This window comes from Dasypus novemcinctus, chromosome 15 (assembly GCF_030445035.2).
Source record: "Dasypus novemcinctus isolate mDasNov1 chromosome 15, mDasNov1.1.hap2, whole genome shotgun sequence".
Taxonomy (NCBI): Eukaryota; Metazoa; Chordata; class Mammalia; order Cingulata; family Dasypodidae; genus Dasypus; species Dasypus novemcinctus.
The window spans coordinates 10,009,804-10,033,343 of NC_080687.1; the positions used below are offsets into that span (position 1 = coordinate 10,009,804).

At 41.9% G+C, this 23,540-nt stretch overlaps 1 protein-coding gene across 2 annotated transcripts in view; it reads right to left on the reverse strand.

The window, feature by feature from the left end:
• MTUS2 (microtubule associated scaffold protein 2) overlaps positions 1-23,540 on the reverse strand; it is a 560,413-nt gene that overhangs the window by 315,797 nt on the left and 221,076 nt on the right. Inside the window, exon 6 of one of the 2 annotated variants that reach the window (XM_058277015.1) lies at positions 22,989-23,186. In XM_058277015.1, coding sequence (XP_058132998.1) covers positions 22,989-23,186 — 198 coding nt within the window. Of the gene's footprint in view, positions 1-22,988; positions 23,190-23,540 lie in introns of both variants that reach the window. The other variant, XM_058277014.1, reaches the window with a different exon arrangement.

Consider the following 23,540-nt stretch of genomic DNA (forward strand, 5'->3'; position numbering starts at 1 on the left):
ACCATACCACAGTGCCTCCTCCAGAAGTGGTTTCATCAAAGATGCTTCTGAACACAAGCAGGTTCTTCTTTTCCTTGCTGTATCACTTATTTAATACAGCCTTCTTTCATCTTTTAATTTTTGTAAGAATATTGCAGAAATTACTTATGCCAACTTTGATCTCCCCTGCCAGAAAGAAATGAATTCAATAATAATGGCATTAGAAGGCAAACCAGGCCTCAGGGATCAGGCCAACCTCTTACTGAAATCTTAACTCCTTCTCAGGCCCTTGGGAATACTGGGTCAATTAACCTTTTTTTTTTTCTTTTTTCTACTTCTTCTGTGATATAGTTCAATCTTCTTTTAGTCTCTTCTTATCTCACCCCACCCTATGTTTAGAAAATACAAGTGAGCAAACATTTTTTAGTCTCCTGTTATCCTATTAACATTAAAATAGAAATTTATCTAGGCATAAAGTTTTGTTTTACATTTTCCAATAAATTAGGCTTATACATACATACTGGTGTAATTTCTTTCCATTTAAATAACCAAAGAAGTTTGTGAATAAATATACATCTACAATATCACTTTTAAGAGCTTCATAATATTCAGTTATATGGATATATAATTAATTCTTCAAATTTCCTCTAGTAGGATTTAGATGTTATATTTTTGTTATTACAACAAGAAAAGATACATACGTCAGTTTGATTACTTCCTTAGGATTATGACATGTGGAATTGCTTGGGAAAAAAACCAATTCGCAATATTAAGGATTTCTTTTTAAAGTATTACTAAAGTACCCTCCTTAAACATTGCACCAATTAATGAATTTGATATCAGCATATAAGACTGTCCAGTTCACCACATACTCATCAACACTCTACATATTATCATTCTTTTCAAATTTTGTCAGACAAAAATCTTGTTCAATTTTTGTATTATATTTATAATGAGGGTAAAAATTGTACCTAAAGTTTGTTGGATATTGGCTTCACTTTTCTTGTGAATATCTGTTTATATCTTCTTGTCCATTTTTGTTATTGTGCTGTTTTTTATTTTTTTTTTACTAATTTGTAGGAGTCCTTTACATAGGGGTATTCATCATTGTTTATAATGGTTAAAAATGTTTCCCACTTTACTGTTTGCTTTATATGTGTTTGTTTTTTTTTAATCAGCAACAGAAGTTTTAGATTTTATTTAGGCTTAAAAGTTGAAAAGAACTGTTCATCTTTTTATGTAGTTTGAAATGAATGATACAATCTTTTAATCTTTTCTTTTATGGCTTCTGCTTTTAATGTCATGATTAGAGAGAACCTTTATCTTAAGATTATATAAATGCTCATCTATATTTTCTTCCAGAGTTTTATGGTTTTAATTTTCACTTTAGATTTATAAGTAAATTCATCTGTAAGTTATTTACTGGTGCAGGAGAGGAGAGAGCTCTGACTTGTTTTATTCCCTAAATTTTCCCAATTCTACTTTTTTAAAAAAAAATCTGTCTTTTCTATACTGTGTGTTAGATTTATAATATAATTAAAATGCTGTTATATAGGTCATATTTATTATATAAATGAAGAGAAATTAGTTGATTATGATTGATTGACTGACTTGGACTTATTTCTGATTCTTGCATTCCATTCCATCGTGATGCCTGTTTATATTTTAATCATTGCAAATCTTATAATACTTTTAAAACCAGAAGGGAAAGTGCATCTTCATTACTTTTCATTTTCAAATATTTTATGGTTAGCTTGTACATTTATTTTTACTGATGCATATTAGAATCTTTTAGTCAATCTACTGGGATCATGATGGACACTGGAATCAGTGCATCCTTTCAGCATGATGGGAAGACATTCGACAATCTTTACAATACTGTCTTCTTACCCAGCAGCAAGGCGTATGTCTTCATTTATTCAAATCTTTTCTATCACTCAGCAGTATTTTTAAAAAAACAATAGTATATTTATTTTGCCTGAAAAAAAGACCTTATATTTGAGTGTAGTTCATGGGTTTTTATTTTCAAAATTCCTTATTATTTTTTAAATCTGCATATGATTAAAAATACTAATTAGGAAAAAACCTGTGAAATCTAAGCCTTTGTTAATATGTGTGCATATGTGTATGCATAACAGATTTTTAAAATTAAAAATATATATGTAAGTTTTGTGCTTGTGACTATCTGCTCATTTTAAAGAGAGGGTTTTCCCATATGGCACTACATAACCGAAGGCAGTGGTTCTCAAATTCCTCAGCACACTGAAGTATCTGGGAAGTTGCAGGAACCTCTGATGTCTGGGCCCTCTCAGCAGAGATTCTGATTTCACTGTTACTGGGTGTGGCCTGGCCATTTCCAGTTTTCACAGGTCCCGGGGATTCCAGCAGGCATAACATTTCAGAAGCACTTTCAGGAAGCCAAGACCCACCAGAGGCGGTGCTGCTCTCTCTGCCTGGGACGTGGTCCAGCAGCTTCAGCATGTCAGGTGAGCTCGGAAGAAAAGACTCAAATGCCCCATCACAGACCCACGGAATCAGGATCTGCATTTCAATGAGCTCCGCGGGGATTCGTAAGCCCACTGGAGAAGGAGAAGTACTGGTTCTGAACTGACCGGGAGGTCCGCAGCCGGAGGTGCAAGGGTTAAAACACGTGCAGGACGATGAGGACTTCCCCCCTGCTTCATGCCACTGGGGAACAAAGGAATCGCTACTGAAATGGGGGAACAAAGATGCTTTCCAGGAAAGCTCCTCCAGTGGATTTGCCTACACTGGAAAAACTCACGCAACCTAACTGCAGTGCTATGTTTCCAGGTTCCCAAAGTCTTTCTCCTGGTTTGAGTGTTGCAGAAAATAAAATATTTTTCTTTAAAATGACTGAATAAATAATGAAAGGCTTAGAATGAAGGACAGGACTGTCCTGCCTGCCCCACGGCTCCACATTTTCAGTCCCACTTCAGGGAGGTCACTCTTTCTAGTTATTTTCACTCTTCTTATATAAAGCTCTAAGTTTTGAGTATAATATTTCATTTTTAAAATTTTTATCTTCACCTATTATACTCTAGATATTGATTTCTTTGTGATACTCTCAGCATATCTGCCCACTTCCCAGCCCCATTTTTCCCAGTTTTCATATTATTATGTAAATATTATTTACTGCTAAGGTGTGCTATGCAGTACGGAGTTATTTTCTGGAATTATTGCACTCTTTTGTTACCTCCTTTAATATCCCTAACTTTTCACTGATGCTCCCACATTTCTAACAAGAACAGAATCACTCCCATTGCTCCATTTCCCCTGGTCAAACTCAGCTCACCTATCTCTTACTTCCAAATTTGTCCCTGGAAAGCCTCCCCCCTGCCGCCATCCCTGTTCTTACCCCAGGCCAGGTAATGGCCCTCTGGGCCTGGTGGCAGCCTGGATCTGGGATCATAATTTTTCATCCTCATGGAACCTCTTTTATTCTCTCTTGTTGATCCGTGGACTTTCCCATAGTTTCCACCTTCTTTTGAGAAGGTGGAGAATTGGTTAAAACATGTTTTATACCGTCCTTATTCCAAGAAGGCCAAAAAAAACCTCACTTTTATTTGAGAATTTTAAAAGCTTCTGTGTCTAATGACTGTGGGACACTGGGATGTGTGACTTTGTATGTGACCTGTATTTTCTTTTCTTGGAGAACTCTGTACCCACCATTTGGGCCTATTCACCTATATTAATTTGCCAAGGTTTTGTTCCGATGGCATGATGGTAGATACGTTTTTCCTGCAGATATACAGCATGGATATCGTTTCTTGTTTTGAAGACGACTTTCCCTGACAGTGACACCAGGTGACCGATACCTGGATACCCCCAGCACCCCGCCTCCTCTGGATGTCCAGCAGGCCTGCTCTTTGGGTCAAGTGCATAGCTGTGCCTTCAAAGCCCTGACTCACTGTCAACAGCTCAGCTGACAACTGTCTTCCGAGGGCTTCTCAGTCCTACCCAGGGGGGCTCCAGCTGAGCAGGGGAGGAGGACAGCCTCCCGTCCCGGGCTCAGGCGCCGGCGGGCTCGTGGTGGTCTCTGGACTGTAGGTGCTCCCTGACCACTCCTCTGCCGGTCTCTGGCAATCTGTGTGTCTCCCTGAGAAGCAGGCTCTGTGCGGTGGCCCCCGCGGAGGCCTCCCGGGGGGTCCCCGGGATGTGGTCGTGTCCTCTCTGTGGGGGCGGCGCCGGGATTCCCGGAACGGAGACGTTTGGGGATGGAAGTGCCCCGCCCGTTAGCCGTTAGTCCCCTGGCGCCCAGCTTCCTGCATGCCAGGGCAGGGGGCATGAAGTGGACGGCGTGGGCAGCAGCGAAGGCGGCAGGAGGAAGGCCGGGCGGGCAGGGCGGGCGGAAGGCACCCAGCACCGCCGGGCAGGAGCCACGGCGCCCAGCCCCACTCCTCTCGGCGGCGCTGCGGCTTCCATCACAGTTCCTGGACGGCGGTAGCTTCATTTTCGTTGTTTCTTTGTTGCTGTCGTAGGTGGCTCTTTTTCTCTGCCATATTTTCTAGCAGATACAAAGAACATGACAGCTTTCCCTACCTTGCAGTTGGCAATTGGCCCACTTACTTTCTCAACCTGAGAAGCTGATTTCAGCTTCTCTGCATTTCCATGAAGAGCTTATCGAAAATAATTACTTTTGTCTCCTCCTTGGCAATATTTATACACGCCTTTTCCTTGCCTAATTGGCTTTGGCCAGCATTTGCAAAACAATAGAAACTACTGGTGGTGGCAGTGAATTCCCTTGCTTCACTGCTAACCTTCACAGGCTCATCTGGCTGCCTTCTGAAATTTGCTAATTGCGTATGTAGTTGTAAGTCTTTAAGAATTTATTTTCTCTTTGGGGGTTATTACCAAGAACGATTTTTTTTGGATAAAATTTTACACAGCCATATGCTTAAAAACTAGACACGCCACCACCCTGGTAAGCTTGAGGGCACTGGGTAGCATTAGACCCTGGTCTCTCATCAGTCAACAGAGGCAAGTAATTCTGGGGGAGGGAACACCAAATTAGAGATTTAGGAATTTCTTCCTGTTACTGGTTTTCCTACATTTTTATCTTCATAGCATAGCTACATACTTTTTCTCCATACATTATAAAGTTCAATGAAGTAAAGTTTTAAAGTTACTAAATATCATAAAGAAGTATTTTCAAAATATTACATGAAAGATTATATGAGAATTTTTTTGTCATATGTGCTTCTGAAATGTGAAATCCGTAACATTAGAGCTCTAATTATTTTCTAGTATACATTATCCCATTTATCATTTTTTTTCTTTTTATAAAGTACATATAAGATATTTTATGGCTATAACCTTACCACTATTTAGATTTTTAAAAATTAGTTTTGAGTAACTTATTCCTCAGTTAAATTGGCCTAATGTATATGCATGTACTGAGACTATGAATTTTATCCTAATAACATTACCAAAGAGTTTTCTTTGGTAATTTCATTTTCTTAAATGAGAAAATGCAATATTTATATGTTTTAGGTATAAAGCTCTACAATTATTCATTTTTATTGACAACACCATACACTGACACTATTGGACATAACTCTGATGTCTTCAAAGTGTGATATATATATATGGGAAATATGAGGGGCCTTTCCTATAGTTTCTGAAATAGCTTGTGAGAAGGAACCAATTCATGTTCTAGGGCACTGCAATCCCAGAGAACCTTCTGCTCCGGAGTCATGGAACCAGATGGCTGGGCTACACAGAAGGCCTTGGGAAGTCACCTGGTACCTTCTCCCTTTGGAGGCAGGTCCCTGGACACCCACAGGGATGACTGCAATTTGTCCAAGGGGATAACCTGGGCCTGTGGCTAGATCCTTACTCTCCTGGTCTCCTTGATCACCATTCTGTCCACCTCAAGGCTATTCATGAAGTCTTTGAAAAGCAGCGCAGGGTCCTGAAATTTCTGTGTTCAGGATACAACAAGGAACCCCAACAAGTATCTCCGTGCTGCTAGCAGGCCCCCATGTACTTGGAGCAGCTGAGCTCACCTTCCTTTAGCCTCTCAGCAAAGCAAACGTCATGGGAAACTGATTCTGGACACTGCTAATCTATATTGTAGTACTTCAACAATATATCTGGCATAGTTTTCAGGGCTACTAAGACAATGGGTAGACCTGACAGCAGGCGTTTTCTGGTTTATGGTTTCAGAGTCTTGGAGTTCACAGCTCATAGCGTGCTAGTTGGTTGGCCATTCTGGATCCTTTGGCATTCCCATCGCACGGCGACAGCCTCTCCTTTCTCTTCTGGTTTCCACAGACTTCTGGTTCCTTCACATGGCTTTCTTTCCATAATAGGATTAAGACCCATTCTGACTGAGATGGGCCACACTGTAACTAAAATAACATCTTCACAAGGTCCTATGTACAAGGGGTTCACACCCAAAAAGATGGATTAACAGTATGTGTCTTTTCCTGGGCTACATAATTCAACCTGCCACAGCCTGAGAGTCAACTACCCTTTCTCCAGCAAACTCAGAGTTCCCTGCAGGGCCTCTCACCTTGGCGTACCTCATGGATTGAGCCTCTCAGACCGAAGCCTCTATCACTTGTCGGTCACTCACTGATTGAGCCTCTCAGACCGAAGCCTCTATCACTCGTCTGTCACTCATTCACGCAGGGACGTTGATAAAAGCCAGCCCGCCTTCCTGACCTCCACGTCCTCCTCTGTCACCTGCATGAAACCTAAGATGCTAGTGTCATCCAGGCCTCAGGGACGGTCTGAAGTCAAGGGGTTGGCAGGGCCGTGCTCCTCAGAAGGCTGCAGGGGCAGCTCCTGGAAGTAACATACAGCAAAGGGTGTGGTAAGATGGCCAGTGCAGGGCAGGAGGGTGCCCAGGGGATGGAGAGGCCAGTCCAGCCTGGGTGACTCGGCAGCCAGCTCTTTCTCAGCAGAAATAAAAGCTGGGAGGCACAGGCTGTCTCTCTCATGCATTCAGTTCCCATATGAACACCAACGAGTAGCACCTGTTTGAAACATCTGCTTCTTGACCGCCAGCGTAATAAGCACCTTCGGTAAGGAAACAGTTTTGACAGGGTCCATCCAGGCTCCTTTGCTTTTATTAAAAACCTTTTTGGTGGCCATAGATGTCTCCTAGGTTGACACTAACTCTAGAGGCACACCTCACAGCTGACAGCATCTGAGATGTGCTGGCAGTTCTCATTTTCTAACCAAAGTGATCAGGAAGTGGATGCTGGCAGCAGAGAGTGGTAGGGGTACAACAAGTCAACTCCCTGTCACCCACAGTTCTTATTAAAAAGTGCACAGGAAAAGGACTCAAGCCTCAGCCTCCTGTCCCGGGGGCCGTGCTGGGGGGCCCGGGATGGCCACTTTCCTGGCACACTTGTTTGTGGCTAGGGCAAAAGGTGGGGATGGGGAGACTTCACTGGGACCATTGGCAATCTGCAGTGAGTGTGTAACATACACGCACCTATCTACACAGACGAACACACACAAGCAGTCACATGGATGTGACTGATGGGTCCTGCACTATGGCTGTCGCGTGCTAAGGGCGACACGTTCCTGTTCTAAGCTCTGGTCCTGAGGAAATGGGGCCTTCAAAGACGGGGTTAGTCAAGACGAGGCCAGCCTGGAGTCGGGAGGCCCTGGTCCACAAGGCCTGGTGTCCTTATATAAGAAGGGAAGAGACCAGATACAGGGGCAGAGGCTCAGTGCCACATCTGCGACCGAGGACGCCAAGGCCACCTCCACGGGCAATGAACTGCAAGATGGACAGGAAGCACAGCCCTGCTGACACCTTGATTTCAGACTCCTCGCCTGGGACCTGGGAGGCGACACATTCCTGTTGTTGGAAGCCATCCAGCTGGTGGTCATCTGTTCCAGCATCCCCGTTTTAGCAGCCGGTGCTGCCAAGCAGGGGGAGAAGAGGGCCTGGGGAGGGCACTGGCGTTGCTTACGCTTGGCCCACGTCTCCTCTGCACGGGGACCACACGCACACGGCCCTCCCGGGGCTGCAGGTGGCCTCCACCTCAGGTGCTCAAGCCCACAGTCCCAGCTCGGCAAAGTCAGCCCAGGGGACACAGCCCCCACACTGCACCAGAGAGCCCGTCTTACCCTCAGGCCCGCCTTAGGAAGTTCCGTAAGTGTATAATGGATTTTAAGTATCTCAGCTTTGCTCTTACAAATCCCAGCACACAGGAAGAAGGCAAAGCCCTCAAAGTGGTAAAAGTAACAGGGATTCTCTATATAAGGAAATGCCCCCGTGCAAAAAGAGAAAAGGAACTGAATATTTTCAGGACTTACTGGAGTAAGTGTCCGCAACGAGCAGCGCTGCGAAGAACCCTACCCTAGAGTCAGGTTGAATAACTACCTAAGTAGAGCCGTAGGAGAAGGACCCTAATGGGAGAAGGTGCAATTCCAACGTCTTACCTACACTGGGAGAAGGTTCTCACAGTTCCTTAGAGAGGAGGAAGTAGACATTTGTATCAAAATCTACCACATAGAATTTAAATGTATTGCGTATACTTAGAGTAAAAATCACACAGTAAAACGCATCTAACTCCAGTTCTGCCTTAGGGTCAGTTGTTCTCGGCTTACCCTGTTGTCCTCATGAAGTCCTGAAATGCTTGGTAAGCAGCTATCTGAGCTGAGCCCCACCCAGCCCTAACACACCAGAGACCTGGGCTCAGGAGACCACGCCGTGGGGGTGGACTTAAGGACAGCTGGCTTGAGTTTAATTTACATCTCGGCATGCTCCAAGATAAAACAGCACATAATTGGTAGACATCTCCAAGTCAATGGTGAAGACACAGTGACAACCCAGTAGCCCTGGTGGATACAATGCTCTGTGCTGATCCCAAACCATGAAGTAGGATAAACACACACACATTGTGTCATTCAGCTAGACATTTATGAGACTTTGCTTTTCAAGAATGATTTGGAAAGAACGTTTCATGCCACTATGTCTCATCTCACAGATGAAAAACCAGAAGCCCAAAGAAGTTAATAGCACAAGAACTGAGGATAGCATTCTGTTCTCCTGGCTAGCAGACCATCTCCGTATGTTTTACTGCCTTGCTAATTTAAGTGGTAAAAGGAGAGGAAACAAGACAAATTTTCATATATACTTTCACATTAATTTCAGTGCACATGACTTTCTAACATTTAAGTCGGTTCTCTATCTCTTGTGAATTTTGACACAATCAACTAAATTTGAAGGAAAAAACAAAACGAGGACTTGTCCTCATGACTGATTGTTGACTGTCCCACATTAAGCGGCTAGTTGCCATGTAGCCCTGTCAAGATCATCCTGATGACATGATGGGAGAGGGGCCTTTGGATGTCCCTGCAAAATTCACGCTGACGGACGCTGCTCCTCGCTCCTCGGTCCTCCGGCAGCAAGCCCATTCTTCCTGAGAACACCAAAGGAACCAAAACCGTGTCACGTGCCACCTGTTCACACATTCAACCAGGTAGGACGTTCAACAAAATATGTCAGTTTAGCATCCAAAAGTTACCACACTCACCAGGCCCAGGAATACACATCCTTAATCAACAAGTTTACAGCATTTCATTTCAGCTGCTGGTACCTGCTGGCGGATAAAAATCTACAATGCAATAAAGAGAAAAAAGAAAAAAATCTACAATTCATGTGTTTCTCTTACACCTTGTCCATGTTCAATTCAGTCTGCTCCTGCTTAGGAAAATGCAAAGTTTGGTGCCTCAAGTTATTTAATAGTTCTGTTCTCTGCGTGTTCACAGGATAAGATGTGCATTTAACAGAAATGAAGTTTTCTTTTTCTCTATAAGTGCCCATTTAAGAAATATTTTTCTGACTGTTTGAAACATAGTTCATCGGTAGTCTGGCATCTCCCTTAATTGAAAATATAAATTTCTGCATCTCAAGGGAACCAAAGCTCTGCATTGAAATCAGGCTTCAAGATCAGCTCCCCTTCTTCCGTCTTGGCCTTGGGGAGGTCAAGGCCACGGTGTGGCTAAACAGGAGGTCTTCAAGGAGACCCTGAAGAGGCGGACAGGAGCACTGATGCCATCAGAGCCCTCATCTGTTATTCCACAGGACAGGAATCTTACCGTCTGCGCTCCATTTGCTGCCTGTTACTCTCTCCTTCTTCCCTTAGACTTAATAGCTTTCTCTTTCCTTTTCCCACTTTTTTCTTTCTAGTTTGGATACTGTTCACCTCTGCCTACACAAAGTGGTATTAATTTATTATATTTATACTCCAATAAAAGTACCTTCAACAAAAGGTTGAATTCCCTTACTCTACTGTTCTCATTTGTGACCCTCATCATAAAGAGGATGGGACAATTATTTATCCAGCCCCTTTGGTCAATGGCATGAAAACGACCATTCCAGGATATAGGTAGAGTTTGTGGTTTTAAGAGTCTCCCCAGCCCCAAACCTCTATGTGAAGCTGTAAAGGCATCAAATCAGTGATCTACATTACTTCTGTGTAATCAACCCAGGATCCCAAAGAGCTAGTTGTCACGGTATCATGTGGGACCCTTCCACACAGAGGAAAAAATGACTACCGTCATGAATCTTAAAGAAGCTATGCTCAGAAGCACTATGTCTTTTAGCAAGCCTAAACTGATAATACTACTGGAGCTGTGCTGTCCCCTGGGGTAGCCACTGTGGCTCTTTGGGTTTAAAGTAACCAAAATTAAACAAGATTTGGAATTCATTTCCTTAGTTCACACTTCAATTGCTAAATTCCCCACCGTGACCAGTGGCTACCGTATTAGAGAGCACTTCATGACCGCAGAAAGTTCTACTGGACAGTGCTGATGCGGAGATGCACAAGGGCCCTGTTACAAACCAGCAAGTGAGAAATACCTCTGTTAGCTATGCACTAGGAATTCATCTCTTCTCCAACCAGCACCTTTGCATCCACAGAGTTGTATTTAAACATCACTTGACTCAAAGCTTCTGAGACACATTATATATTCACTCTGGAATCTCAATTGTGTAATTTACAATGTACCAGGGATGATACCTGGAGAGAATTGCAATCTCCCAGCATCACTGGAGACAGTGATAAAATCTGGTAGATTGTTTCCAATAAAAAATCATGTTATCCACCCTCAAATGAGCCTTCTCCGTAACTCTGTAATTTTCTCCATTCACCTGTGACTCAGTATTTTATTGCTTAAATCAATCATTATAAACTTTAACTCTATGAAATTCCATGCCTCCAAGTCTATCATGGTTGAGTTGCTACTTGCAAAAACCCTACTTTTAAAAAAAAAGTACAAGCTAATTTTAAAGAGGTGTTATTGAGAAATATTCAAATTCCATACATTCTATCCAAAGTGTGCATCAATGGCTTTTAGTATGATCACAGTGTTGTGCATTCATCACCACAAAAATTTTTAGAACAATTTCATTACTCCAAAATGAAAGACTGCACACCCTTAGCAGTCACCTCTTAATCCTTTTATCCTTCCCCAGTCCTAATCACTAATTAAATTCCATCTTTATACATTGATTCATATTTATATTTTATATAAATGGAATCATACAAAACATAGTATTTTGTGTCTGGTTTCTTTCACCTAGCATAATGATTTTTTTGTTTTGTTTTTGTCTGATATTAACATCTTATAACATTAACATACATAACATTTCAAAGAAAAACAGTCTTATATATGCAATATTACCCATATTCATATTTCACATGAGGTTTTACTATGCTATACCATCTCATGTTACATTTTATTAGCTTTCCTTTTAATAATACACATGACTTAGACTTTCCCTTTAAACCAATGTCACACCCACACAATAGTACTGCTAGTTACAAACATTATGTTGTGCTTTCACCTTTTCTATTCATTTCCAAAGATTAACACACAACCTTTTCACCAGTTCTGCACAAGTTAACCCTCAGCTTTCCATTCCCTAGCCTCATTCTATTTTCTGGTGACCCATATTCTAGTTATTAACTCCATGAGTTTACACAATATATTTAGTTCATAATAGTGCAATAATAGAATATTTGTCCTTTTGTGTCTGGCTTGCCTCTCTCAACATAATGTCCTCCAGTTTCATCCATGTTGGTATATGCTTCATGACTTCATTTCTTCTTACAGCTGCATAATATTCCATCATGTGTATATACTACAGTTTGCTTATCCTTTCATTAGTTGATTGCCAACCTGGGTTATTTCCATCTTTTGGCAATCATGAATAATGCCACTATGAACATCGGTGTGCAGATGTCTGTTTGTGTCACTGCTCTAAGTTCTTCTGGGTATATACCCAGTAATGGTATTGCAGGGTCATGTAGCAAATCTATATTCAACTTCTTTAGGAAGTATCAAACAGTCCTCCACAGTGGCTGTACCATTCTACATTCCCACCAACAGTAAATAATTGTTCCTATCTCTCCACATCCTCTACATGGCTTGTAGTTTTCTTTTTTAAAGTAGCCTTTCTGATAGGTGTGAAATGATATCTCATTATAGCTTTGATTTACATTTTCCTAATTGCTAGTGATGTTCAACATTTTTTCATGTGTTTTTTCACCATGTGTATTTCTTCTTTGGGCAAATGTATACTTAAGTCTTTTGCCCATTTTTTATTTATGTGGGTTGTCTTTCAAATGTTGAGTTATAGCAACAATAGAATCATGGATATTAAACCCTTATCAGAAATGTGATTTCCAAATGTTTTCTCTCATAGAGTCGGCTGCCTTTTCATTTTATTGACAAATTCCTTTGAGGTGCAAAAGTACAAAAACCGCACTGTTTAATGACTTGGAACACATGAGGCTAGCTAGTGTGAACTCCTTGGAGCTCTTTTCCTTCTCTCCAAAATTTCTCACCAGTCCCTTTCTTTGTCCCTTCCTTCCTGACTTCACAGCTACCCTTCCCACCTGTACATCTGATATCATCCCCTCCTACCTGTTTCGTGAATTGCTCCATCTTTCACCCTCACTTGCTTTCATCTCCAAGCTCCCCTCACTGCTGGATCCTTCCTCTCAAAACATAAGCATGCTTAAGTATGCTTAAAAAAAGAGCTGGCCCACATTCAGTGCTGTCGCACACAAGGAGTGCCATGCCACGCAGGGCTGCCCCTGCATAGGGGCGCCCCATGCGCATCGAGTGAGCCTCCCACAAGGAGAGTCGCCCCTCGTGGAAAAAAAAAAGCACAGCCCACCCAGTAGTGGCGCCACACACACGGACAGCGGATACAGAAAGATGACGCAATAAAAAAGCAAAGCAGTTTCCCAGTACTGCCTGATAATGCGAGCGGATGCAGAAAAGACACCACGAATGGATACAAAGGGCAGACAACAGGGGGCAGGAAGGGGAGAGAAATAAATAACATAAATCTTAAAAAAAAAAAAAAGCTAAACCAAAAACAAAACAAGAAAACTTTCCCTGCTACTCTACCAAGCAATGGCCCTTGCTCTTTTCTTCCATCAAATGTCTTAAGAGTAGTATGTACTTTCTACTTCCATCTTCGTCACCCCCTTGTCACCTGCTATCTGCTCACACCTTGTTCAAACTCACTTCAAAGCCACCGGCAACCTCCTAATCACTAAGTCTGAAGGCCCATTTTTCTCCATATTGAAACTTCACGTCCTCTGCAGCACAGGAAACACTGGCTGACCATCTCTTTCCACAAACTCCTCTCTGCTTTTGGTTTTGGTGATGCTGACAGCTTATGAGGCTGTCCTGCCTCTGGCCATACCTCCCCTCTGGCCATGCTGTCTCTGGTCTATAAAGGTAGATGGGTACCACAGAATTGTCTTCAGCCCTCTTCCCATCTTATTCTACATACACTCTCTCGCTGAGGTCATTCGTGGTTCAAGCATTACTTATTCCATGGCCACACTCCTTAATTCAGCCAGGTAGTTCTATAGATTGTCTGGACGCATTGCACAAAGGTCTGGGACCTCAACATGGCCAGAACTGAACTTACCGCACCCCTCCAAGCCACTCCACCTCCTGTACCCGCAGCTGCACCTTCGTCCTCCCAGTACCAACCCTTTCTCTTGGGTGCTGTAAGCTTCTTGGTTCTGACTCTCACATCTGGACCTTTTTTCCATTTCTATTGCCACTCCCCATCCCAATTTCATCCATTCACATTTTCCTGCCAATTGCTGCCGGTCAAAGGAGCCCAAAGGGGCCTCTGACTTCATCAGGTCTATTATATTCTTTCTCATTGAAAGCAAACATGTTATCACTCTGTGCCCCGTGTACTGCTTTTAGGAAGGTACTACAAGGATCTTTACCAACCTTCCCAGAAGAAAGCCCATGCATCTTATAACCATGCAAGATAGCAGGTGCTGTTGACAGAGTTCCCTTGAGAAGTCAATATTGATCTAGAAGTTATGCTTGCTTATTTTTTTAATATTTCTTCCCTGCCCTTAAGAGGAGTTAGAGTTGTGGCAGAATATTACTTCTGACCTGTCATCTCTGCTAAGATACAAGCAATAAAGGTAGGAAAACATTCCCCTCGCCTTCTCGCCCTCCTCGGCCTCCCCACCTCTGCGCCAGCGCCGCACCAATAGCTGAAGGTGCCCAGCGTTAGGCAGAGGCCAGTGGCAATAAAGGCAACTTCCAAATAACTCACGGTCCTGCCTTTTAGAGGAGAACAGGGGCGGTGAAACCCTTGGGCTGCTGTCTGCTCCTGAAATTTCCATCTCATTATGATAGGAAAAAATAGTAAACACAAGGTCTCACCCAGAAAGGAAACCTTCCTAATTATGGAAGAACTAAGATCTCTCACCTTTGGTCCCCTTACTTCAAACACTTTACTTGCCATTATTGTATTTATTTTCCTGGAATGCAGTTCTGATTATTCACCACTCAAAAACCACAAATAGGCCTATTTTTTCTTTACAGGATAAAACCTCAGAATCCTAGTTCTTCAGAGTCAGAAATGATCCAATCATTTAGTCCAATTGCTCCCAACATTAAAATAAATTAAAAAAAAAAAAACACAACAGAGTCGAGTGAAGCTAACTTTCCCAAAGAAAATTCTAATACCATGAATGTTGATTTTAATGAATATTGTATGCAAGTGTGACATATTTCTTAACTATTATTTCCATAGGTCAAGGTCATCCTTTCTTCATTAAACATCTTGAATGAGCCGTATTCTAGAATGCAGCACTGATAACCCTGACAAACATTTTGAGACAATGTAATTTCTAACAGTTTGGGCCAGATATCTGTATCAAGGTGGATAAACTAGGTGTTACTTTAGCAGTAAAGAAAATATTCTCATATAGGCATTGCAGAACAATACTCAGAAAAACCATGTTCTCCTTTGTAAATGTGTGGGAAGGAAGAAAAGAAAAAGAACTGAATGTGTGGGAATAATGGGGGGAAATTAACAGCAAGCCTCAGTGAAAATGATTCTATTTTTTTCCTTATAAAGAATATGTTAAATTGCTTCATTACAGATTCCAGGGAAATAGATATTTAAATCCATCAGCGATATTTGTTTGACTTCTTCATTTCCAGAGAAAATCAGAAGCTTATTTGGGTTTTTGTTCTCACACTTCTCTTTTCCCCACCCACCCAAACTGGGTTGACATATCTGATCAAGTAAAACTCTACTTGAGTGGAAGTTAGACGCTAGCACAATGTGAAGCTGTGTGAAGCCCTTTACACAGCAAAAGCAAGTGCTCCCATTTTTTCCCAACAGACACTGGAAAGGCACAGAAATAAAACCAGAGCCAACTCTCAGTGTCTATTCTGAGCCCAGGTTTTAAATGCCATCAGCTTTAGATGAGTACACGATATATTAGTCACCATGCATAAATATGTTTCATTTAATGGGAACCCAAATGAATGTCTTTTCTTAAATGATATCATGTTAAGGATGTGGCAGAGCCCCTTTCAATAAAGAAATCAAAATATGGCTCTCCTTGCCTATATTTTATAACTATCCAAGCAACCACAAGCTTATAGCCCCAAAGACATTCCCATGAAAACTCAGCAACTCCTAGAACTGCCACCCAAATGTCTCATAAATGACATACGTTTCGATTAAAGCTCAGAAAGGCATGCACTGCACATGTGAGAGGGGATTATAAAAAGTCAGAACTGGAGTGAATGTCCTTTCACTGTCTTATGTAGTGCCTAGATTAGCACTTTCCTTGCCACATATCAGGCATCATGAACCCATCATGGTGTTTTTCCCACTGAGCCTCTGAAGCCTTCTCAACACAGAACTTAATGCAAATAGCCAAAGGGTAGAAATGGGCACTGAAATGTTATCATTATTACATCAGGGCCTATTTTAAACACTTTACATACATTTATTCCACTTAATGTTCCCATCAACCCTATGAGGTAGGTAAGATAATTATTTTATTTTACAATGAGGAAGCAGAGGCACCCAAGTCACAGAGCTAACAAAGGGCAGAGGTAGGATGCAAGCCCAGACAGTCTCTCTCCAGAGTCCATATCCTGAACCACTGTACTATCTTTCCTCTTAAGAAATGAAGCCCCAAACCAACAGAAGTGGGGTTTTTAATGCTCTATTATGGACATTTTAAAACCTACCCAAACAAGTGAAGTAAAAAGTTTAAAGAACCCTCATAGTTCCATCACTCAGCTTCAAGAATTATCAAAAATGTGCCAATGTTTTTTCATCAATTTCCCACCTCCTTCTACTTTTTCAAACTCTTTGCTGGAGTATTCTAAAGCAAATCCAGAAAGTTGTCATTACCTAAAACCAGTGTAGGAAAATAAAGGTTGGGAATGATTAAATCTGAAGATGTACCACAGGAGCACTGAGCCAGGCAGTCCTGACCTTCCTTTACGTACCTCCTCCCACCACCAGCCCACAGGCTGTCCTTCAACCAGCCACCTTCTCCTGGGTAATTCATCCAAAACCATCATCGGAGTTCCCAGCTTGCAGCCTGCCCTATAGAATTCAGGTTTGCCCATGCCCACATTCACAGGAGCCCATTCCTTTAAATCAATTCTGCTGCCCTGGAGAACCCTGACTAATCCAATCAAACTTGCAGTTTATCTTAGTTACAAACATAAATGGTTAACTTTCTCAAAAACAAAGCAAAACAAATCACAAATACTTTCTAATGCTATCTCTAGGAGGACCTGGTCATTTCCCTAGAGTTTTGAAAGGTAAGGACAAAGCCTTTGATAAGCTTAATCTCAAATAGCCAACAGTATCTCAGAAATCTGATCTCACAAGTCACCTTCAGCTCCTTTTTCCATGAATAAAAAATGACTCTTCATCAGTGCAAGATGAGTTAGGTCAATGACTTTTTTTCTATAGAAGTTATCAGTAATACTTCTTGTCAATTCTGATCTTATTCAAAATGCACTTCAGATGTAGAAAATCAAATGTGTTACATACGTAAATGTTTTTTTTTTGTAGTATTCAGGGTTGTAAATGCTTAAGTTAATTTTGAAAAAAAGCTTTTATATTAACCCTTAGTTTCATTTTAACCTTCTAAAAGGACTACTTCCCACTTCAGATTATCCCCAGAACCCAAATCCTATTAAATAATTAAAAGAACATTTACTTTTTAAAGTATTAAAACAAAAAGTACAACTCAGGAACTGAATGAGAATATCTAATCTCTCCAAACCAAGACATCTTATTTTTGAAACTTTGAAATTCTCTTATAGTCACAACAATAGGGTTTTAGCCCAAATCTTTAAAAATAACTAATTATATGTAAAGAGATATATAGGTTATTATACATTTGTGAGACAATTAGACCAGTCTACATAATGATTTATCTCTAAATATACTTTACATGACTATCATTTCTACTTTTTGAGTTTTATAGGTTATCTATAGATATACCACACTCAATGAAAGCAACATTTTAGAGATCTCAGAAAAATCTTGAAAACCACAATGCTGGGAAGCAAATTGTGGCTCAAATGATTGGGCTTCAACCTCCCACATGGGAGGTCCCAGGATCAGTTCCCAATGCCTCCTAGAGAAGGTGAGCTGGCATGGTGGACAGGCATGGCGAGCTGACACAACACGATGATGCAACGAAAGAACCACAAAGAGGAAAGACAATGAGAAACACGACAAACCAGGGAGCTGAGGTGGCTCAGGTGATTGAGCACCTCTCTTCCACATGGGAGGTCCCGGTTTCAGTTCCCAGTGCCTCCTAAAGAGAAGACAAGCACACAGCAAATGGACACAGAGAGCCTAAAGGGACTGCAAATGGGGGTGGGGGGAATAAATAAACAAAATAAATCTTTTAAAAAAATGTCACAATGCTGAATTGTCATACTTGTGAATAAAGTGAAAATGTGTTCCAATTTCAGAATACTTCTGAGGCCACTGAAGTTACTCTCAAAGGTATCTCTTTTTCCATACTCTTAGATAAGAGACAAAATTTCTATTGAAATTCTACTGGTGTAAAAGACTGTTCTAGGTAGTCCAAAGGATACCAAAATTATTAAGAGATATCTTCATGGAGCTTACAGTGTACAGGGAAGATAGGACAAAAAATAACTAAATGAGACAGCATGTGGTAATCCACAAAATGATACAAGCAAAAAGTCCTAGGAGTTTCTAGAAGAAAAGTTCTCTTTGTATTCACAAGACTTTTTAGAGGAAGCAGTATGTGACCTGCACATGAATAGGATAGCATCTGAAGATAGAAATGGTGGAGAGACAGAACTATTGCAGAGATGAATGGTGTAAACCAAGACCCAAAGGCAGAAAACACAAAGCCCTCAGAGGAAAATGTCAACATTTCTAATTAGCTAGTTGATGATATGTATCAGGAGTTTGTACAAGGTAAAGGTGAGAAGGAGACTAAGGTCAAGTCATGGAGGACCTCGCCCATCTTCAAGTTCACTGATTCTCCCCTTCTGCTTGCTTGAATCTGCTGTTGAAATCATCTAGTGAGTTTTTCATTTCAGCTATTGTACTTTTCAGCTCTAGAATTTCTATGTTTCCTTTTCACAATTTCTGTCTTTTTATTGATAGTACCTATTTGTTCTTACATCATTCTTCTGGTTTCCTTTTTAGTTCTTGGTCCATGGTTTACTTAGGTCTTTGGGAATATTTTAGATAGTTGGTTCAAAGTCTTTGTTTACTATAACTAATGCCTGGGCTTCCTGATGGATGGTTTCTATTTATTTTGCAAAGACTATATTCCTCATTGTGTGTAGTCAGCAAAATATCATTCAGTTATTTTAGCAGTCAGCCAGTGACCTAACCAATTTTCTCAAATGCCTGGCACATAAAGGAAAAGAAAAACTCCTGGTCTTTCAGGTTGGCTTACACTCCATCAACATTTAACCAGACTACCTACAACTGTGTCTTAGCCTTCACCTTCTGCTTTCATGGAGCTGAAGGAGCCCAAGTCTAGGGTCCTCTCAGGTCTTTTCTGAGCATGCATCAAGCCTGGGAGAGTGTACTGTACATAATAGTCCTTCAAAGCTCTCATTATCCAAAGTATCCTCCTCCTCACCCTCCTCTTTTCCAGGCTTTAAATGCTTTCAACACTACCTGGAAAGCCACTCAAGCCTGGGGGAAAGGGTAGTAGCAAAAATATGGGGAGCCTCTATACCAGCCCCTGAGGGCACCTCCCAGACATATCAAAACACATGTCCACAACTGCTTCTAAAATAAGATCATTATTGACCCCAACCACAACCCCACCCTGCAGACCCTGGCCCAGCATCAGCAAGCTGCATCAGGAACATGGACTGCTGTCTCCATTGCCACCACCGAGCTGGGGAATAGGGAGTAGGCAGTTGAGAGGAAGCACCACAATACTCTCTTACTGAATTTTTACAGCCTCTTTCTTTCTTCATTAAGCACTCCCTGGTTTCTTTAAGTATTTGATTACAGGCCAGAGTCCCCAAAAAATTGGTTCAAATGTTTTTCACCAGCATCCTGGTTTTTTCAGTGGAGGGTTCTTGGAGCACCCTACTCTACCATTTTTTGTGACATAATTCCCTATCCCCAAATGTTTTGAATTTAAATTACACTTATCCACCTGCTGAAAAAAAATCAAGTCTACACCTAATTACTGATTAATTTAACAACAAGGTCTACTTAGGCTACAGTATATTACCAACACTAAATATTACAGTATTGCTTTTCTCTTTAAGTTTCTATCACTTAAGGCATCTTAAGGACTTTTTTTCCTTATCTAAAAATTGTCAAATAATTTTGAGCTACACACTGGATGAGTCATGAACATAAGTGCTCAAAGGCTATGATATGAATTTAGAGATTCATTTCATGGCCTTCAATTAAAATCTAAAAAAATAATCTGTAAATCATAAGTAAACTTGAAGTCTTATTTGGGTCTTGAAATGGGCCAAATTCAAAATCTTCATAAAACAAACCTATAAAGGAATGAAAGGAACTGCCTACAGTCATTCTAGGACTGCCTCAAGGAAGCATGGGGGAAGGTAAAGAGTCTGTATTTACTAGCGTGAAACTGCAAGGAGGCAGTCAGAACCCATAGACAGTGCTTCCTAACAATGAGAGAGAGCTGCCAGGCCCAGAGCTGGTTCCTTCCTCATGACTTGGCTCCCATCATTTCATGTCTTCCTGCAGGGGCTCGCTGAAGGGCATGGAGAGGTGGGGTTGGCCCCAGGGACCTCCCAAGGCAACTCTAACTCTTGGATTCACTTTGCTAAGAGAAAGGACAGACATTTCAATCATGGCAGCTTTAAGAACTGAGTACAGAGGAAAAGCACTCAGAACTCATTCTGATCCCAGTTTGCTCATTTATAAAATGAGGGAGTTCAACGGGATGGTTAAGACACCCCTGAGTTCTGGGGAACCATGAAGATAATTCATGTTCCTGTGTCTGCTCCATTTGCAAATCCTTATGAAAAAGGAAAAAGACATAGAAGGGCACTTGATGTAGAGAGCCAAGGCGAACCTCTGCCCAGTGGGGCTGAGCTAATGGCATGGGCCCCCGAGCCCAGGGTGGAGGGCAGATTCCACGCAGGACAGTCAAGATGCAAATGCACCGCCACCTCACGTCAGGGTGCCGCGTGGCGCAGCCCCTCCACACTCACCAACACTTGCTCCTCAAAAGAGGAGCCATAGGCAGGCAGCCTGGAGAGCATTCAGAGGTACAGAGTGAATCACTTAAAGCACATCCACAGTCAGTGTGGACAGACACTGAATAAAGAGCAACTTTCCCAGAAGAAAAAAAGAACCCACTCTGACGTCACATCGGCTCTTTCCTCGAATGGTGAACCGGCAATGCTTTGCTCCTAGGCTTACAGCTCTCCCAGGAGCTGCAGCAAATGTCAAATTTCCTTAACCCTGCGATCAAAGCAGCACCACTTCACTAAAGAGTATGAACAAAGGTTTTCTTGACACCAAATCTGGCTAATGGTACTCAGACATCAACCCAAATACATGTGTTTTCTGTGGTCTATTGGTCAGGTACAAATTTTACACAGAGCAGGTGGCAGATCACTGCAGAACAATCCTAAAATACTGTTTTTCAAAAATAAAAAACAATTCTGAAGAGAGCAGATATTACTTTTTAATAAGAAATCTTCAAGTAAGAAGTTATTTTCTCTTGCACGTTAACACTCTCGTCTCTGTGGGGAGCTCCAGAGTCTATGCCCCAAGGACACCTGGACTTATTCCTTCCACACCTGCCAGCTCTCCTTTAGCAAAAGCTGCTGCCATGGGGGCATGGCTCAACTTACCTAAGGTTAATTTTTTGTTTGTTTTAAGAAATCAAAACCTTAACTCCTTCCTTGAAAAGATAAGAAAATTTTCTTTCATGCTCTCTCTAAAAAAGAAAGCTACTGTTGGAAATCACATCACTAGAATGAAGACCTACAGGAGCTCCCCTGTATTATCAGACTGCTGATATGCATATATCTAAAAATAAGGAGTGTGCTTTTGCATGTTTCAGATTTTGAGACATCTACTATGCAGTGATATAGTCCCTCCTCGCAGTGGTATTCCTAAAATGAACCGTACGTGAAAGCAGTGTCTGAACCACAGCACGTCCCAGAAACCAAATGAGCAAGTAACCTCTAAATACCACTTATAAACACATCAAGATAAAGGTAGACCAAAATTTAGAAGGTAAAGGTACACATGCTCCAGACATTTCTGTAAATCCAAGGACAGAGAAAGAGCAAGCTTGGAGAAAGTAAATTGAAAAAATAAATAAATAAATAAAAATGCATTCTCTTCTCTCTTTTTTCTCTTCCAACTCAATTTCAAGTGTTTAATCCCTTCCAACCACCTCTCCCCACTGACACCTCTAAGCCCATCCTGCCCTCTGGCAAGTTCTTGCTAGCTGGCATCCAAGATGTCAAGGCTTCAGATCCAAAAACAGTGGCTTTAAAGTTGACACAGCTAAGATGGGCTCCGGTATCAAAGGCTGGGCAGACTGGGGCAGCCTCCAGACCTTCTTTAGGGAAGTGGCCCTTGTGACTTTCCCTGGAGGCTGTTAATTCATGCTTTAAAATCCCATCTACCACGTCAGTCTGAGGAAATAGGCCTGGTGACATCCTCTCAGCCCATGTGGACGTTTATGGGCACGGACTAGAAGAAACCCAGCTGTGCTTCTCTATTTTTAACATCATTTCAATAACCTTTAGAAATTCAGTCAAATGCTCTACTCATTTGGTATTACTACAGGTAATCACAAAAAAATTTATTTTTTCAATTAATATTTAATACCTAATATGTTTCATGATAGCGCAATGTAGTCATACCCATCTGAGGATATTTCTTTGACTTCTTATCTGGAAGCCAAGAAGTAAAAAGGAGCTCTTGGAATCCATCCCTAGATTAAGTCATTGTCTAGACTGTAAGAGTAATTTAAATTTTTTTGCTAGCACATTATTTCCCCCATGAAAATGACAGTACCGAGTTGGTTATTTTTATCCAGTATATGATTTTTTAAAAATCCCAACATGGCAGATTAAGGCATTCGACCCAAAGTCTTAACCTCCCACGAAGCGTAAACGAACCCCAGTTACGAAGTCCGCTGGCTTGCGTGAAGCGCGGGGTCCTGCCCGCCACTTACGGTTGGCGGCCGGTGGGCCCTGGTCGGCCTGTGCGCTGCTCTCGGACTGGGTGCTGGAGACCGAGGACACGCTGGAGCTCCGGACGAAGCCGAAGGCGGCCAGCTTGGCTGCCGGCAGACGCGAGTACCCAGGAGGGCGAAGGCCGGATTTCGGTAGATTCGATTTGGCAGCGTTTGAACCGGAGACTTTCTTTAAATCTGCTAAAATGAACGCAATCCAAAAAAAAAAAAATAATTATTCTCAGTTGACAGACAAGATAGAGAATGGCACAGAGTGTGAATACTAAGCCAGCTGTGCCATCAACACCACAATTAATCCTGCAGGGCAGGCTTGGGCACATTCACAGACAAGTCTCTGGGAGAAAGGGCCCCTTGCTGCGGGCTAGCTGCTTCGGAGGGTCACAGAAGAGAGGCTGCCCCTCCGTCCACCCCTTCCCCGACCCCCCATTGCAGAAGTTCACAGTCTAATTAGGCAGATGAGATGAGGAAACCCCAAGAACCCTATTCTAAGGCCTAAGGAAAGGTGTGACCTATGGGGCAAGAGGACACTTC